This window comes from Phyllostomus discolor, chromosome 6 (genome assembly GCF_004126475.2).
Source record: "Phyllostomus discolor isolate MPI-MPIP mPhyDis1 chromosome 6, mPhyDis1.pri.v3, whole genome shotgun sequence".
In the NCBI taxonomy this organism is placed as follows: Eukaryota; Metazoa; Chordata; class Mammalia; order Chiroptera; family Phyllostomidae; genus Phyllostomus; species Phyllostomus discolor.
This window is the reverse complement of record NC_040908.2, coordinates 147,633,908-147,653,197: the sequence shown is the minus strand read 5'-3', so window position 1 is coordinate 147,653,197 and position 19,290 is coordinate 147,633,908. Positions and strand designations below refer to the sequence as shown.

At 48.8% G+C, this 19,290-nt stretch overlaps 1 protein-coding gene across 21 annotated transcripts in view; it reads right to left on the bottom strand.

The window, feature by feature from the left end:
* Nucleotides 1–18,782, bottom strand: part of CD44 (CD44 molecule (Indian blood group)) — an 86,609-nt gene extending 67,827 nt beyond the window's left edge. For 2 of the 21 annotated variants that reach the window (XM_036029224.1, XM_036029228.1), the window contains exon 1: nucleotides 18,467–18,781. In XM_036029224.1, the coding sequence (XP_035885117.1) occupies nucleotides 18,467–18,533 (67 nt within the window). In that variant the 5' untranslated portion in view covers nucleotides 18,534–18,781. Of the gene's footprint in view, nucleotides 1–18,466 lie in introns of all 21 variants that reach the window. The other 19 variants (XM_036029226.1, XM_028517357.2, XM_036029230.1 and 16 more) reach the window with 15 other exon arrangements.
* Between the last annotated feature and the right edge of the window lie 508 nt (nucleotides 18,783–19,290).

Sequence of the window (19,290 nt, the reverse complement as noted above, 5' to 3'; positions counted from 1 at the left end):
GCCTCAAGCAGCCAAGGCCTGCATCCCCAAACCGTGGCCAGGCTTTCCTGTCCCTCACAGAAGGGTTTCCTCCTTGTCTCTCCCATCCATCCAGAGAGGCCAGGCATGGTACATCAGCTTCCCTTGGGGTCCTCGCAAGAAACCACGGAAGAGATTGTTTCCTACGTGATGCTAGCCAAAGGAGAAGGGATGGGAACAGGGTGGAGCACAGCCACAAAGAACAAGGCAAGAATGAGAGACGACGGAGAGGCCTGCTTGCGGACCCTCATTTACTTTTTAAAAATTTATTCTCATTCTAATAGATTGGACAGGATAGGATAGGATAGGATAGGATTTTAAAAAGTTTTTTTAAAAGATTTTATTTATTTATTTATTTTTAGAGAGGGAAGGGAGGGAGAAAGAGAGAGAGAGAGAAACATCAATGTGCAGTTGCTGGGGGCTGTGGCCTGCAACCCAGGCATGTGCCCTGACTGGGAATCGAACCTGCGATGCTTTGCTTCGCAGCCCACGCTCAATCCACTGAGCTATGCCAGCCAGCGCTAAAAAAGTTTTTTTTAAAAGTTGAATTTGGAGACCACAGCCAGAATCCATCACACTAAGTCACAGTCTCCCAAAACCAACCAAACATTAAATGAACACAGACCTTCAGAAAAGATAATAGCAGTTCCAACCTCATTATTTCAACAGTTTCATTCAGTGACCCCATGTACTGGGCACTGTTCTAGGTGCCGGGACCAGGGCATTGAACAAGGTAGGCAAGGTCACTGTCCCAGGGGAGGCTATGGTCCAGGGGAGTAGACAGACATTCAACAAGTCGGCAACACAGCTTGATAAATGTTGTGACAAAGTACAAGGTGCCTTTTCTCCGTAAGACTTTCGCTGTCCGTGAGCGATGTCTCCCCAGGGCGATGTCATTTCAGCTGAGCACAGAAGGGATGGATTGGGCACTAGCAGGCCCGTCTAATAATCAGCAAACCTCACGGTCAGGAAATTCACCCTCAGAATAACATATAAGTCATTTTGGTTTAATAGAATCCATTTCCTCTCGCTCTTCCATCATTAGGTTCTGAAAAGAAGCAGCCCCCTTCCTGTGGAAGAAACAGTCACATGCTAGAGGTCTACATTAAACATCCCTTGGGCTCCTCTTCCCTGCATGCAGTCATAATAAATCTTTTAGTGGTATTTAGGTGGGGGGAACAAAGGAATGGAAAACAAATTTTAAAATCCTGATGTTTCTCCCCCTTGCTGTTCGGCTCCTTAGCTAATGACATAGTGGCAGGGGGCCTGGCCCAGAAAACCCTCCTGTACATCTTTGGGCTTATTAAAAACTGCTAGGATGACGAACCCTTATGAAAGAGCGATTATTAATATCAAGTTCAACAGTCCGTTCTAGACTCCCTGAAAGCAAGTCAGGTCCATCAGGAGCCAACACAGTTTGATGACGTGGTCATTAGCTTTCAGGGGGAAGAACCAGGGTTCAGATCCTGAATCTACACTAATTAGCTATATGACCTTGGGAAAGCCATTCAATTTCTCTTCTGTACCAAAGGATAATAATGCTCACCACGAATGAGTTAATGCGAGGGCTAGATTAGAGAATGGAGCTGAAAACACTTCATGCATGTTAAAACACGCTGGGAGCAGTTATAGAAGAAAGAAGTCAGCTATGTGCCTTGGGGGTCATCGTCTCATAATTTACAGGGAGAGATGCTTGCCCAAGGTCCCAGTAATTCTTTTTTAATGAAGCACTACAGATTAGTGGTCCTTACGCATGGTGTAGCTCCAGCAGAGCTGAGATGCGTTGCAATAGTGAGTTTCTAATATACAATGCTCTAGTGTGCAAAAGACTGACTATTTCCTGCACATTTTAATGGACTTAAAGTTATTTTCTGATATGATTTTGTTGGGAAGAGAAAAGGATAAAGTTATAGCTATTCTGATTGAGTATAAGCCACAGATCACCTAAGCCTCAGACTGCCGTGTCCCCCAAGTGAACCCTACTCACGAGGTGTGTCTTCTCAGAAGCCCGAGGGTGTGGCTTAGGAACACAAGGACTTAGCTTTGCCTCTCTTTTTCTTGAGCTTGAATAGCATCTCAAACCACAATTCTACCATAGAGGTGGACACGTTTTAGGACCTTAATGACTATAACAGATATTTTTAGCAATGCAACGAAGTTCTTCTAATTGAACCCCAATTCTTTTAGAGTCCCAAACTTATGCTTAAAGGGAGGTGAGGTCCCAACTCCCAGCTCCAGTGGGTGGATCCTGACTGCTCTTAGTCAAGCACTGTGGTCAGAGTGCTCACAGCCAATAATCAGTCGGTTTGCTGTGGGCATTCCGTGGAATGTGACCCATTTCTTCCAGTGGGAAATAAAGGGAAGTCGATTCTGAAAAAGGAGTTCTGGAAAAGCCATTCCTCCTTTTTTGAGACAAGATGTTTGGAAATGAGCTTTCCTTCTTCCGGTGCTGGATATTGTTTTCTTTTTTTCATAGGATGCCTGGAAGTGTGGAAGTCAATTTGGGACCATGAAGAGGGCTAACCTACAGGAAGACCCTAGGAGTGTCAGAAAACTGCAAGAAAACTGGATCTTTGCCCTGGCCGGCGTAGCTCAGTGGATTGAGCACGGGCTGCGAACCAAAGGGTCGCTGGTTCGATTCCCAGTCAGGGTACATGCCTGGATTGTGGGCTAGGTCCCCAGTGGGGGCCATGTGAGAGGCAACCACATATTGGTGTTCTCTCTCTCTCCCTCCCTTGCCCTCTTTAAAAATAATAAATAAATAAAATCTTTTTTAAAAAAGAAAAGAAAACTGGGTCTTTGATAAACTGAGTTCCTGGAATTGTTCTACCTCCATACTTCTTGTTGTGGAAAGATGTCATTTTGTGAGGGTCAGTTGCTCTGTTACTTACAGAGATATTCATCTGGCACGCACTGATATGGTGGGTATACCAAGAAAAACGTGACAGATAACAATTACACGAGGCACGCATCACAGTTTGATGCATAGATGGGTTGGAGCTTATGTTCAATCGTGATAGCTACAACTCCGTGCCTATCTCTCCTACCCAAGAAAGCACATCTGAGTCAACAGACATCACATCATCATCGGGGGGGATAACCTGGAATCTGCTCTCATTTAGAAGACACGGTTGTTTATAACTGGTCATTTGAATTAGCTGGAGCCTGTACTCTACCGATTGATAAATATTGTTATTATGATCAATGCTTTCATCTGAAAGCATCTTACGTGATGGTTTTTGTTTTCTTAACCACATCTGTCCCACTCTCCCGATAGAGTCCACACTGGTCATCTCTAAGTAATTACCCCCAACCAAGGAGACAAAAGAGGGAGGCCCTTGTGACCAAGTGGTTGCATATCCGCATCCACGGGTTCTTGCCTGATCCTCCTGCCTGGACCCAGGAGATGTGGCTACGTGACCGCAGGGTGCTGGAAGTCCCCCTGCAAACCACCCCCTGCACCCATACACTCCAGCCACCCACGTGCTCAAAGCAAGACCAAGATACTTCCAGGAACGTGGATGAGACAGGACCACAAACAAAGACTGAACGCTAAAGATTCCTAAGTAAATTATGAATTTTCCCCCATGGCTTAAAATAACCCTGACATCACATGACACATTGTTCCCCAGAGTTTAGGTTCCTTTGCTGCCCCAACATGCGCTTCTAAAAGTCTGAGTCAGCTTGGAAGTTTCCATGCTTCTCTTCGGACTACTGTCTCTTGCAGGGCGGACAGGGTAAGGCAGGTGCTTCCAGAATTTTGAGGAACAGGACTTTCTTTTCTTGCTCTCTTACTCAGAAGACCCATGTGTAAGGCAGGCAGAAGAGGCCCTGAGGTGGCTAGATTTGCTCTGAGGAGCTTTGACCCCACCCACCAGACTGTCCCTGTGTCGTGAGCGCTGGTGGGGTTGAGAAGTCCAAGGAGCAGTCCCTCCCCGGCCCCCTCACCCCACCTCCCCACCACAGAACTGTGGGGATCTTGCACACGTAATTGCTGCTATTAATTCTACAGGTCTGGAGAAGCCTTCCCTGATGCTTTAGATCAGGTGAGGTCTCCCATTACATGCTCTCTCGAGATCCTGTGTTCCTCCTTCCCAACATGTACCTCAAGTGTAATTAAATAAGAGCATAATGAGTTGTTTACTGTCTTCCCAGATAGACTGTAAGTTCCATGAGAGCAGAAACCAAGGCCCTCTTGGTTAAAGTTTTACCTCCAGCGCCTGGCAGAACACCTGGTACATCTTAGGATTCAGTAAGTATGTGTTGAGGAAACAAATGAATCCTTTGAAAACTACTGATTGTTGACCTGACTCACAGAATTGCTGAGAGGGGGGTTAGAAAAAGCCAGGCCAGTTTATGCCAGGCCTTCCGGTTTTAAAATGCTCATTAAGTCAAAAAGGATCCAAACAAACACCAAATACGGGTATAGAAGAAGCTGAATAGGAAGCTCCAGTGGAATACCTACAATGTAGGCTCCACCCATACTGTTTGTTCCCTATTATGCTACAAGAAAACCCAATATGCTTTCATCTTCCTCTCTTTGTCATTCCAAGTCTTCTTGCCCTGGTCCTCCCATTGTCCTCCTGTTTAGTGCTCTGTCCTCTGTCATCTCCAAGGGTGAAAGGCCACTGGACTGAGAGTCAAAAGACCAAGGTTTTGACTCTAGTCGCATGACCTTGGGTAAGTCACTTGCAGTCTTTGAGATGACCTTCCCTTATCTGTTCAATATAACCAGTAGGCTATGAAATTGCTCGCACCCTTTCGCATTCCGGCATGCCATCATCTTTGGCTTTTTGTCACCAGCCCATAATAACTTGTCACTTAAGGGTCTTTTTCCTTATCTGTCTCTTTGGGTCTATACTTTGGTGCTCTTTGTAGGGGCCCAGCTCCACCTATGCCTTCCTAAACCCTAACAAAGCATCCAGAAATCCTCCCTTCCTTGCCTCTAGCACTTTCATGGAGCTACCCCAGTGAGGGCATTGCAACTGAACTTGGCAGGGCACCCCGATCCCCTGCCAGCCCGACAGAATCTTCATGCTTCAGGAAATGGCAGAACCAAGAAGCCCGAGCACATACCAGGTCCTCCTCGATAAGCACTGCCCAGGAGGGGTGGCAGCTCGGAGGAGACTGGTGAGCATTCCAAAGAATACAATTTCAACGATTGGGGTCAACCAGCAACAGGAGACAGAGATAAAGGAGAAAGTTACCTTTGGTAATAATAGGACCTTGTAGTTCTACATCACGTGTTTCTCCCGACCAGCACAAAACACTTTCACACCAACAGGCAAAGGTGGAGAGGTCTAAGGGAGGCAGAGGGATTATTTCCCAGGTGGTTCGCAGTGTATTGAAGCATTAGACAGATAAAGCCAGTAGCCCAAGGTCACACAATTAGGCTTTGACGGGTGGGAATTAGAGCAGAGTGTCCTAATCTCACCCGGTGGTTATTTCTCGTCAATTCTTGATGGAGCCTTTTGTTTATACCTCGGTTCTGTCTTATCTTACCTGCCCAGGTAGTGGGCTTGCCGTTTCCCTCGGGGATGAGCAGTGGGAAACTTGAGCAGCCCACAGTGGGCTGGCCAGTCTGAGCTCCGAATCCAGCTCTCTTGGCTCGGATGCTACCGGAGGGACCCGTGGGGCCAGTCTGTGGAATGCTGCTGCCTGTCTGCTTTTGGGAGGCACAGAGGAGGCCCGGGTGGCAGCTGAGAATGCAGAGGCTCCAGGGCTGATAAAAGTTGTAATTAACGTGCGCGTACAACCCTTTCATCTTCAAAGGCTTCATTCACATCAGCTCGTAATTCCTCCTATCACCGCTACGGGTGAGGCATCATTTCTGTCCTCTCGGTTTGCAGATGGAGAAGCTGATGTGGAGAAGGGGCCTTTTGCCAAGAAGTCTGGCCCTTATTCACACAGAGGAGATTCCTGGCTTCCAGCGTCTAACTCCCACTGGGGTGATGGAAAAACACAGTGGGAATCAATCGTAAGAGAAGGCTCAAGAGACTTCGCTCCTCTGGGTAGGAGACTGCATTTAATATTGTTCTGGAAGGAAGCAGAGTCTACAGTATGGCTACTTGATGGGATTTGAGCAGCTAAACTCCCCGAGGTACACACAACTACCAAAACATAAACTAGAAGAGCCTGCTGTTCTCTATGGTGATTATCATGTGACACAAGGGGTCAAATCCTCTATATGGTGCCTGTGGCAGACATCACTAATGGATCACAGAACTCTCTGTGGCTGAGCCAAAGTTTGGCTTCTTAGCAGAGCCCCTTAGGCAGCCTCTCGTAATCAATGGGCCATGTGACATGGGCTGAAATCTATTTGCTGCTACTGCTCTAGGGCTTGTTTAGGATTCCCTTAACTTGCCACTGTCCAACTCAAGCAAAGTTGCCCAAGTTCTATGTCAGCCAGTGTTGGAACTGGCCTGCTTCTGAACTCTGTGCAGCACTGTCTGAAGAGGGTGTCATGAGAACTTCTCTGGGACAGAAGAACTGGATCTTGTAAGACGGAGCCAGGGTTACCTGATCACCTGGAATCTGTCCAACCTCCTCCTCCACTGTTCTCCAATACAGACTCTTATTCAGACAGGCCGAGCCCTCTCCTGACCCCAGGCAAGCCATCCTTAACTCCTCCACTTGGAACTTTTCAGCTGTTCCTCTCTCTTCGCTCCGCCCACCTCACCTACACTCATCGCATCCTCAAATTCTGCTCCATCCATGACACCGGCCCATACAAGTGCTGCTCACGGAAGTATCTGCTTTCCTTCATCCACTGGCACCACTCGATGACATGTAACCCGGTGTGGTTCTTTCATCCGTTTAATTTTTCTCCTACCCAGAAATCACATCTTCGACGTCCCTCACTTTTCTCCCTAGCGCCAATCCCAGAGAACTGCTCAATGAATTGAACTGGTGAGTTCGTCACCATCTCACAAGTAGGGCAACAGAGGCAACCAGTGAGGGAACAACTGTCCTGTGACTGACACAGAGAAACGCTACATCTCTGCTGGCTGCGTGCGAGTTCTCACTTCTCCTGGCAGGCTGTGTCTGCGGGACTGGCAGGAGATACGGCAGACTGAGCCATATGCAGCAACCAGGGCGAGCCCTGCGTGGGACGTGAGAACCGAACCCTTCTGCTATTTTATTTCAACTTCTGGTCGGCGGATTTCAGACGGATATGAAATGGGCACACCCAGGATGGACAGCCATCCGACTAGGGACTCTGAGTGGCCGATGGCAGGCCGGAACCCCAACGTGGGATTTAGTCTCTGACCAGTTTTGGCAAACTCCTAAGTAATGCAGTCTTTATGACTTCCTTATTATTTCTTTTTTTTTTCCTGAGCAAGAGTGTCTGGTTTCATGGAAAGGAAAGGCATGTCTTAGTGAGAGTCTGGAACGTTCTCAGTAGAAGCAGCAACTTGCCATCTCAAAGGCCTGCCTTTCTTCAGTGCCCTAGTGTGTGTGTGTGTGTGTGTATGTGTGTGTGTGTGTGCGTGCGTTCTTTTGTTTCATTTGCTTATTTTCAGATTCCTAAGGCCACCCACAGGACACTCTTGCTCACCCTCTAAGCACTATTTTGGTTGAATATTGTGAGTAATTTGCACCAACATGTTGCAGAGTTCCCTGAAGGGAAGCTGAGGAATCCAAGATGCTCCTGGAGCTTTGAAAGTCAAGGGCTCAGTCTTTTCTCTTCTTCAGGGGCTGGCTTCTCTGGACACTTGAAGCAACATTTTGTAAAGCAGAGTTTAAAACAACAGGTATTATCTCCAGATGCTGCAGGTAATCCAAGCACTGGCTTCCTGTGCTGCTAGCTGTGTGACCGAGACTGCTGCTGACCTCTCTGGCCTTAGCTGTTTCGTCTGCCCACGCCTAAGTGGTTGGGAGGGTTCAGTGGAGTCCTCTGCAGTCATTCTCGCCCACTGGAGCTCAGGGTGAAACTGAGTTGATATGCTTGTTTCTGACATGGATTAATAATTCACTTCTGACATTTGATACAAACCAGCCGTCGCCTTTTTTTGGCACCGCATTATAGTCATGTTATTCTTTCCACTAAGTTTCATGAGGGTTAGGTGTTCATTGGCCCACACGGCGGTAAATTTATAGAACATGAGGCCTGGCAAGGACTTTACAGATCAGCGAGAATCCAGCCCTCTTGTGTTACACACGGAAAACTAGGGGTGAAAGGATTTGCTCAGCATCGCACTGCGAATCAATCACAGAGAGGAACTAAAATATAATAGCCATTTCTACTCCTAAAACACTTTCCATGGGCTAGACACTCAGCTCTGTGAGCTAAACATTGTTCCAGAACTTCACACGGCCAACGGCCTGACCCAAAGCTGCTCGTAAGTGGCAGACAGGGGACTTGACCTGAGATCTGTATGGCTTAACTGTCCTTCTACACAACCATCTTCTAAAGCCAAACCTCCTCATTCCTGTTCCTCCACGCTCAACATCTGGTGGTCTTTGGTATGGAGGGTTATTAAACCATCGAAAGAAACAACTTCCTTTTTTTTTCCCTTTTAACACAATAATGAAAAAACCAACATCTTTTCCCTGAGTGTCACTGAGAACATGAATTTGAAGCTTGGGCCAGATTGGAAGTGAGTGCTGGGACATAGAGGCAGACAGACCTGTAGGAAATTGAGATTTCTGCTCGATTGGACAAAACCTAATAAGCCCTAAACTTCCCCTGCCTTGCTTGACAAGTCAAATCTCAAGAAACATACTCTCAAATTGGAGACTGTGCAGAGAAAAGCAATTTCAAGGAGGTTAGAGGATCACTAGAAGAGACACTAGAAAAATTAAGATAAAAAGGGTTTACAGACCAGAATTTTTTAAAGGATGAAAAAGAATTAGTCGGACCCTTTAAAATCACCAAAGATGAATGATAAAGAAGTCTTTGCTGGCCAAATATAGACATTTCATTCATTCAGTCATCCACCCAGATATTTAGTGAGCACCTACTATATGTGGGAAACTGTGCTGACAGCTGGGGGCTAGAGAGATACAGAAATGTATAGAGAGCTTATATGTTCATGGATGAAAGAGAGCAGATTGCCAAAACACAGCTTATAGGCATTCCCTGAACTTCGTTTTAGGGTTTTTATGAAACCTTAGGGAGAAACAACTATGAAACAATAGGGAAAATACAAGTCACTCAAAAAAGTCTAGAGGGAGGTACCTGACCTCTAAGACTGACATTGGGAAGGCAGCTAGTTCCATCCCCAAGCACCCACTGCAAAGACAAACTTCTGGGCAGGAGACATTAATGGCAGCGTTACTTCCCCCTCCAAACTTCTGTCTGCATCTGCGTGATTAGCACTCTTGTGGTCACCCTTGCCCGTCCTTGCAGGGAAGTGGTGGCTCTGGGGCTAATTCTGTCACATCAGCTGGTCTCCTGCAGGCTGTGAGATGATGCTCAGCTCTGCTGGATTCTGCATCTTGGATTGCACACACGCAGAAGTGGCAACCGCTGTGACCGGCATGTAGCAGATGGTTGCTCATTTAAGACTTTTAGAGCGTGTGAAGACTGAACTAGGGACCTGAGCAGAAACAACCTCCTAGGCCAGAGGCAGGACACCAGGTACTGACTGTATGGATGGTAGTTTTTCTCTGACGTCTCAATTTGCAGAACAGTGACCACGTGTGAAGAAGTGTGGTCATCATCACTCTATTATCTTGGTAGGTTCTCTTTGAGAGAGTGAATAGAACACAGGTGGCAAACACAAGGCCCAGGGGCTGAATCCAGCCCTCTGCCTTGTTTTATCCGGCCCGGCACCTTGTTTCTACCCGATGGCCACGCCAAGCTCTCACTTAACCGTTAAGGAATAGTTACATTTATACAGTCCTAAAATTACATTTGGTCCTTTGAAGGCGACCACAAGGCTGATGTGGGCCCTGATGAAAATGAGTTCGACACCCCTGGAACGGAAGATACTGCCTGGACCCACGACTGGTGTGTGAGTTCTCCTAGGAGGCACTGCAGCCCTGCTCAGGTGCAGAGATGCACTGAAGTTTAGACAGATGGATACCCTAGGATGAATCTTTGTCTCCAGGCCAAAACCACCTCCCCGAGCGGTGGTCACCTGCTGGGCCAAACAGAGGCCAGACCGTCTGGTTGGGCTAGGGCTGGTAAAAGGAGCTACAGGACACTTCCAGCAGCAGCTCAACTCCTTGTGTCCAGGTGAGTGTAGCCTGATTCCTGGCAGCCTCCTCTCTGGGTTTCCCTCCCTCCCTCCCTCATCAATGCTAAGTGGTAGGAAAAGAAAGTCCTGGCACCACGTACCCTTACGCTGAGGACAAACATTTTGCTGGTATTTGGCTCATTTCCCACTTTGTCCAATCAAAAGCCAAAGTTCTAGGTGATGGAGAAATATCAATCAGCAACCTTCTTCTTTCATGCCGGCAACAAGTAAATGATGTGATAATGAGCAAACAATTCAATCCACTATCCCTTTCAGTCCGACATTCTCCACAACTTCCCATCTCACAGAGGAGAATAGAACTTCTATCTGGGGAATGGAATGAATGAGCCACTCAGAGTATGAATGGAAAGAAGTTTCCATTACAACTTCCTTTTCATTTTTGAAGTCCCAAGCCCCTCCTCTGACATCGAGTGTAAAAAGGAGGGCAAAACCAGCTCTATGAACATAAGTACTCCACCCACACCCAACACCCAAATGCAATTCATGAAAAAAGCCAGAGTGCTGCCGGGTACCATCCCTTGAGTTTCTGGGGGTGTCCTGCCATCTCAATATACTAAGAGATGCACATAATGTAGTTGCTATGCACATGAGCCCAGTAGCCAGATCGCCTGGGTTTGAATCCCAGCTCCATCATTTACCGGCCCTGGGGCCTTGGGCAATTTACTTAATTTGTCTATACCTCAGTTTTCTCATAAGCAAAAGAGGGATAATAATAGTACCCCTTCGTAAGGTTAATGTATGGATTAAGCAAATTAGTATATAGGAATAGAAAGTTAGTATATAGAAATATAAGTTAGCATATAGGGCTATAGTAAACAAGTTAGTATAAGGAAACAATTAGAGTGTTCCTGGCACATGGCTAGCACTCTGCAAGTGTTTGCTATTATTACTAATATTGGTGGCGGTTTCTCAGAAATAGTCAACTAGCTACAAAGAAGCAAGTGCAAAAGATGCATGAGCTCTAACTCTGAAGAAAGGTTGGGGGGAAGAAAGATGAACTTTCAGGCACCATCAAAAGAGAGCGGCAATGACACCCCAACAAATGCCCCACATTGCTGTTCTATGTGAATAATCTCTCACCCCACTGGAGTGTTGCAATTAACCTTTACTCTCAGAAGCTGAAGACTCGAGGAAGATTTTTGGGGCTTGAATTTTGCAAATTACCTCCTTGATGACTCAGCTCCTTTCCACCCACCTGGGTCCTATCTGCCCACACTTGCACTTAGGAGGGGCACTTGCCTCAGGAGGACACACCCAGACAGGCAGTGCACCTTGAACTTGGGTCATGAAGTCCTGTTCCCCCACAATATCCATCCCCATTCTGCGTTTGACTCCCTGTCTCCAAGTCTCCCTGGGCAGATGGTCCATGGGTAGCAGGACTCGCCCCAGAGGTGGGCTCTGTGCAGAGGAGGCAAGGTTTCGTCATTGCCGGTGTGGCTCCCCATCTCCCTGGAGTCTTGCACCTTAAGCAGCTGCAGGAGACCCACAGAGAAGGCAAGAATCCTCTGTGAAGCTCTTCTGCTTCTCTCTCAGCTGCTACCACCTTCCAGAAGCAGGCAAGGGGGCTGGACAGGTGCAGGCCTCTCATGCAAGGAGTCAAACCTCAGGTAAGCCTCTCCAAAATAACCAGACTTCTAAGCAGGCGGCTGCTGGGCAGTGCTTTATTTTAAGGCTTAAATTTGGGGGTTGGTGTCATCATCCTGCCTGGTTTCCCACTCCATTCTTGGCTCAGGACTCTAGTGACCCTGTCCTTAGACAGACACCCAGCCACAGCAAGCAGCCACCAAAGCCCCAAACAGGTGGGTGAGCTCCCTCTTTGAAGGCTCCCTCTTTGGGCAGACCAAACTGGACCCCTATGATGGCCAACTGGCCAGCCAAGCAGCCTCCTCGGGCCAGCCCTAAGCAAGGCCGCCATCACCACGGTTATCAGATAACATAAATGTGTTTGCGTCTTATGTATACAGTCTAGGTATACTACCCACATATATAGATAGAGTTATTTCTGTATTTTAGACATTCATTTCAGTTCACCAGTTACTGGTAACAACTATGGGCCAGCACTGAGATCTAGAACTACGAAACTGAGTGAGGTACAACCCCTGAGGTCAGGGGGCTCCCACAATACTGCAGAAGACCGACAGACAAGAAGATATGGGAGGTTTGAGGATTTCCCCCTTTGAGGAGGGTGAAAGTCACTAGCACCCGTTGGCTCCCAAAGCTAAAAAGGCCTTCGTGCATGATCTTACTGTGAAGCTTGAGGCTAATTAACTGGGGACCTAGGGAATCAGATACCACATTGGCAGAGATGAGGTTACTGGGGTGGCTGCCATCCCATTACACCAGGGAATCTCAACTGGGGGCAACTTTAACACCAACACCCCCCTCCTGCCAATTTGGCACTGTCTGGAGGCACTTTCTGGTGTCACCGTTGGAGTGGAGGGATGCACACGACCAGAATCCAGCACGTGGAAGCCAGAGATGCAGAGTCAGCCATTATCCAGGAAACCCTACACTGGACAGTGAGCTATACAGAGAGGCAAGGGTTGCTCCTCCTGACAATGACCTCTCCTGTCCTAACTTCAGTGCGCTGAGCAGGCAGCGCATAAACACTGGTTGAGTATGTTTTCTAGTTAATTAATGATTTGAGGGTGGGTAAATTATCAGCAAGGTAACAGAAATAATGCACACCCCTTTCTCATCCCCTCTTCTACGTATATTCAAATCTTAACTTCAGCCCTGGCTGGGTAGCTCAGTTGGTTAGAGCATCATCCCTATACGCCAAGGTTGCAGGTTCGATCCCAGATCGGGGCACATACAAGAATCAATCAGTGAATGCATAGATGAGTGGAACAACCAATCTCTCTCTCTCTCTCTCTCTCTCTCTCTCTCTCTCTCTCTCTCTTTCTCTCTCTCTCTCTCTCTGTCTCTTCCTCTCTCAAATCAGTAAAAAAGATTTTAAATATAAAATAAATAAATAGTTAAATCCTATTTTGTCTGTATTTCTCCCTTGTCTCTGTCATGGATTCCTCCAGTCCTCCTGGCTGTGCCTCTGCTTAGCAAGCTTATTCTCGTTACCCTCTAAATTGGCCAGGCTGTCACTCAACTGCACTACATTATACATGTGGAATCATAAAGTCCTTGAATGCAAGGCCTACATCCCATACATTTAGATCACCAGAGTAGTCAACACAGTGTGGGACCCACAGAAGACACCTTATAAATGCTTAACTGTTGACCAGTCGCACCCACATTATATGTGCTCAGATGCGCATAGACTTACAGCCACACCCATGGGTGTGTGTCCACTGCTAGCAAGCAAGAATCGGGTATGTGGCATTTCCTGGTACTTCGCATACTGGGATGATCAAGAAATGGAGAACAGAGGAAACAACCCTAAATATTTCTCTCCAAAGTAGACATTTTTGGGAACCAAACATCAATGTAATCGGCTACTAGACTGATGAAGGCGTTGTGGACATGTGAATTCATTTGTGCAAAAAGTCTTACAAAGTGTTTGACTTCTAGTCACACCAAGCCATGCATTTATTTGTAGAAAAATAGATAAATATTCAGTGAAAGTGTACAGTATGTATCACCTGGTAGAGTATTTGCATACGCGAACTCCCAACTGTCCTAGAAAGTCTGGAATGCACAGCCCCTGTGTCCATGCCAGGCCAGATCCACAAACACAAACTTCAGAAAGCACCCCTTCCTGATCCTGGAAATTGGGCTGGCTTCCCACACCTTTGTTGGTCAGCTTATAGGAGTGCACATTTCAGGCAAATTTCAACTTCCTAAGTAAGTGAAAAGTGGGGTTTAAATGAAAGGTAGGAAGCACTAACCTACCTGCTAATTCTAAAGAACATTTGTGTACTTCCCATTTAAGTAGCAATACAAAGGAAATTGAGTCATCAGTTTCTTTCCGTGCAAAACCCCAGAATTTCTGAGGCAGAAAAGATCCCCTTTGTGAGCTGTGCTTTGTCTGGCAGCATCTGAACCTGCTTCACTCACTCTTTATGAGAGCCACTTCCCTTTTAGGCTCTGGGAGGAGTGTGCTAAAGCAGTGGTGCTGGGGAAACACAGGCTTCAGCCCCTAGCTCAGCCCCAGCCCCAGCCCTAGCCAGGACTTTCTGCTGTGGAGGCCCAGCTTACCACCCACTTCCTCTGCTCTGTCAGGGGACCCCAGCCTGGAACCACCTGATGTCACAGGCGGATCTGCAATCTCACTTGCAGATGGCCACGTGTACCTGGAGCTCCACGCTAGCTTTCAGTTCCAGATCCTTGACTTTTGTAGAGAACTGTGTCATCCTGGGTCCTTAAGACCTTCCCTTACTGAGGCTCATACAACCTGCTAAATGCCGTGGGTTTCCAAAGAGCACGTGTTGAGGAGGCACTCTGGGTCAGTGCCCCTAAATGCTTGCGGGTCCACATGAGAGGCTCTGCGGATAGGGCCTATTCTGCAATTTTCACACAGAGGGCACTGTCCTAACTTGTTTGTCTCTGAGACAAGGAGCAGCCTCTCCCTTTTTTCCAAGTCTGCAAATGAGAGCTTGTCTAGAAGGGCAGCTGGACTCTGATAACGTTATGGACTTATTTTAGGGATAAATAATTAGGTTAGCATTTCTTGACAACTGTGGCCAAACCTGAGGAGATCCAGGCCAGGTCAGGAAGAGCCCCACAGCCTGCTGGGGGCGAGGGAAGACACTCAGGCCGGGGAGCATGTTAGCTGGCCATAAGGATGGAAGGAAGGGTGGGAGACCACACCCAATTTACCAAGTCTGCCAGAGGCAAAGTAATGAATCAAAGCAGCACAGGCTTTGGAGTCTAACATGGGGGATGTTAGACAACAGGGGACCCCAACTCCACCACTCACTGGCTGTGTGTCCTTGGGAGAGTCATGAGATCTCCCTGAGCCTCAATCTCTTTGCCTAGAAAATGGAGTTAAGAGAGTGCTAAAGGTATGCACACTGTTGTGAGGCATCTGTAAGACAACCCGTGCTAACCCCCTCATGAATGCCTAGCATAGAGTTGGTGCTCGCAAATGTTATTTCCTGGGCACCTAGGACACTACTTTGCACAGGAGCCTATGGTGCAATAGCTGAGTGTGAGGCTTTTAAAACTGGGGTGCTCCTCACGCCAAGGGATCCAGCAGTGGCCCGGGAGGCCCTGCAAGCCCCAGGACAGCACAGAAACTCTTTATTGAGCATCATCTGTGCTTTATGGTAAGAAATAGCTCGTTATTTTAGATTAAACTCAAAGTGGGTATATTGTGGAGCAAAATAAAAAAACTGTGATGAGTGTTTAAGATGGTATTTAAGGCATGAAACCCCAGTAAATCACACCCCGCCCACCCATTGCAGGGGGCAGAGGTGGGGATCATGGCCCCTGATGACAATGGCATTTCAGAGACCGTCAGTATGGAGAGTGTCCTTCCCTCACATTCTGTCAGAGAGCGGGGAAGTCATGCCTCTCATCCAGGGTCTGTTTCCTTCTAGGGAAAAAGACGAGGTTTTTCTGCATGATCCTCGGGAGTCCCTCCTCTGAGTCTGCGACAATGAGTCAAGAAATATTTCTTGAATGAACAGAAAAGAGCTGTCATACACAAAGAATTCCATGCTGCCCGGCATTCCCTCCTCCGTGGCGGAGGGACCTCTGCCATTTGAAAGAAAACGGAACCTTTTCCTACTGGCTGCCAGCCTCAAATACGCCTACCTGGCGCTCTGCCTTTGCGGGAAGTAGATGCCCAACGTACGTCTGGGGAATAACTGAATTAATTGATGTGAACTTCAAGCAGTGATGGAGACTTGCTTCCTTGTTCCTTCACCTGGGAACATAGAGCCAGACTCCTATGCCCAAGAGGGGTCTCTAAGGCTCAGCGTGAGCAGAGAGCACGCGCCAGCCCCAAACTCTAGAGCTCTCAGATGCACCCCTCTTCCTCAACACTAGGGGCGCGATTCCCTAGCAAGACCTCTGGCCCACAGCCGACAGGAGGAGGAGACAGATGTGGGTGGGAGAGCTCATCCCACCTGCCCTTCACCTCGGGGGGGCCACTTTCCTCCACCCACATATGACAACTAGTTCAAGGTATCTGTTCGCCAACTCAGAGTTTCTGGGTCCAGTTTGTTTAACCACATTTAGCCATTTCTCCACTTTTTGCTTTCTGACAGGGAGATTGCAACCTTCTTCTTCCCTACAGCCTTGCCCCTTTCCAAAGTTTCCTCTTGTCTTCTGGAGCCCACCCCCCTCCCCACTCCCAGGATAGGCCAACACGGTTCCTTTCCTTCTGCTCCTCTTTCTCCTTCCACTATCTGCCTGCCCAGCCCAAGCCCCCTGGTAAATCACGTCTCGCTCCTTTCCAAGTCTTAATTCCACGCCAGGGTCTGGGCAGTTCTTGCTACTGGCACTTTTTTGTGCTTCCTCCAAATGACGCTGCCTAAAGGGACCCCAGAAACATGGGGCAGGAGTGAGCCCGCAGCTCTCTGGGAGAGCCTCATGGGTCAGGACAACACCCCATATTTGGGGGTGGGGACCTTTAAGAGAATAAGACAGACAGGTTGGCAAGGGTCGTGAGTCGGAATCCTCAGAGGCAAACCAGAAGTTACCAGAAGGTACAGGCAAATTAACTTCCCCAGAGGCCCTCCTTCTCACCGAGGCCAGCCCCAGGGCTCTCCCTTCACTCAAGTTTCCCTCTTCTCTCCCATTCCAAGCGTCTCCTCCTTTCAAGGGCTCTTCGAATCTCCAGTCTCAGCCTCCGCTAAGGCCTTGGGTCCACCACAGCCCCCCTTCCCCGAAATCCTTGTCAATTTTGTCCCAGCCATACATACAGCCTAGCATATTCTGATGGAGAAGAGACTGGTGGGCCTGGGTTTACACGGGTACCAACCCTCTGGCTGTGTGAACACACCTAAGTCACTTAACTTCTCTGAGCCTTGGTGTGTTTCCCTGCAGTAAAATCGGGCCAACGCCAGAACACTTCTCAGTGGGCCAGCATGCGGGCGAAGTGACACAACACACGTAAAGAACTCAGCACGGCGCCTGGCACAGCAAACGTGAGCAATAAGTGCCGTCCTTCTTCTTCTTATTATTATTACTTCTATGTCAGGAATCTAAATCATAGAACCCCCACTTATCCTCTGTCTAAAGTACCCAGGGAGGACTGTGTCTTTTACTTTCCCGGTACCCCCAGAGCTGGGTTTAATAAATACTTGCTGAGCAGAACTAACCATAGGCTGAGCTGTCTTAATGACCCAGCTGGCACTTCTTAAAAGAAAAATTAATTTTGCTAGTGATAAGCAAATCAGCCATGTAATTATCTGTACATATATAGACAAAGGAAAGGGATACTTGGAATTCAGCCCCACCAGCATACCTCACACACAGCCACCCCCTCCACAAACACGGAAAGGCATAGACCCTGTCTGGATGGAATTTTGGCAGCATCACCCGCTCCAAGGCCCCTAAAGCAACCTTGGTGCCCTGGCTCCAGCTCCTTCTCCAAGGCTTCCAGGCAGGAAATATTAGCCACGTTACTGTCTGGATTTCCCCTAACTGATTGGCAGAAACAGGAGTTTACCAGGACTGAGCAGCTGGCCCATCATTGCCTTTCAGGCTCACACTCCCTGTCCCCCCCCCCCCCACCTCCCTGGCTGAGACCTCGTGGAGACCCAGAGCCTCCCCCACAGAGCGGTTCAAGTTCCCACTAGTGCTAAGATAGTCAGTGACTGGAGCCAACTGTAGGAGCTTTGAAACCCAGGCTCAACGGGCAGCCACGGGAAGCCAGGACCCCTTCCTGGAAAGCTCACCGCCACCAGCTCTCATACAGGCAACAGCACTAACAGCCGCTGCCCGGCCCTACCCCTGCCCTGCCTCAGCCACAGCCCAGCCAGGCTTCAAGCGCCTTTGGGACAGGAGCCTGTGGGTGCAGACACCAGCTACGGCGCATCCAGGCGTACAGTTACTTTCCGCCTTGTGCTCGGCTTCTGGCGACCTCGCCCAAAACGGCGCGTCCGCAGCCTGCCGGCAAACTTGCTTCTCTCTGCCTTTTCCTTCCAATAAAACGGTATTTCTATCAACAAACTCTCCAACAATTAAGCGCAAATCTTAGTCTTCCTTAACCAAATTGAACCGCACGGAGCACACCGTCCCCTTGGTTCCCGTCCACAGCACCAACTCAGCCAGTGCGGCTGGCGGATCGGTCCCGACCCCTCCTGCCACTCCCTCCCGCTGCCCCGGAGGGCACTTACCGATCTGCGCCAGGCTCAGATGCAAGAGGCAGAGTCCCCAGGCTGCGCGCCACCCGATCTTGTCCATGCTGTTGGAATGGACGGAGAGAGCAAGCGAGCAGAGCTGGAGGGACCCGGAGCACTGGGCTGGGGGACAGGGCGAGGAGGGCAGCCCGAACCTGTCAGAGGCTGGGGTCCTGCAGGGCAATGAGAACGCCTCGGAAGTGGGTTGCAGTTTTTATTCAAGAGCTGACTAAGAGGGAGGGAGGGAGGGAGCTAGCGAGGACACACCCAAGCGAGGGGGCTGTGACTAAGCTGCCGACAGAGGTTTAAAGACGTACTGGCCCTCCTCTGAACTGCCCCTGCGCTTCCACCGCGTTCTCCTAGGAGAATGTAAAAAAACGGCATTTCCTGGGCGTGCGCCGGGAAGGCGGCGGGGTGCCAGGCAAGGGGGTGCCAGGCAGAGGGGTGCCGGCTGGAAGGGCGGCCTCAAGAAAGAGGGTGACTGAATTCTGGAACCTCACCTCTCTGGGTTCAACCTCTGACCTCTCCTCTCTGCCAAGTTTGTCTTTGAACCTGGCCTAGGATGATTCTCTCTGGGTTTCACAGGCAGCTGGATATTTTAGGAGACGGGCGGGAAAGTAGTGCTTCCCTGCCCACCGTGGGGCGGAGGGGTGGAGAGCTTGTGATTCTTCCCTGGGGCGAGAGGAAGAACGGCCAAGTCCACATGGCTCAGGTGGATGGTGCTTCCCATCAGAACTGTTCAGAGAAAGAAGATGGTCAGCCATGGGGCTGGTATGGGGCTCCACTAACCCATGTGTATCCTCCAGTCTCTGGCACCTGGA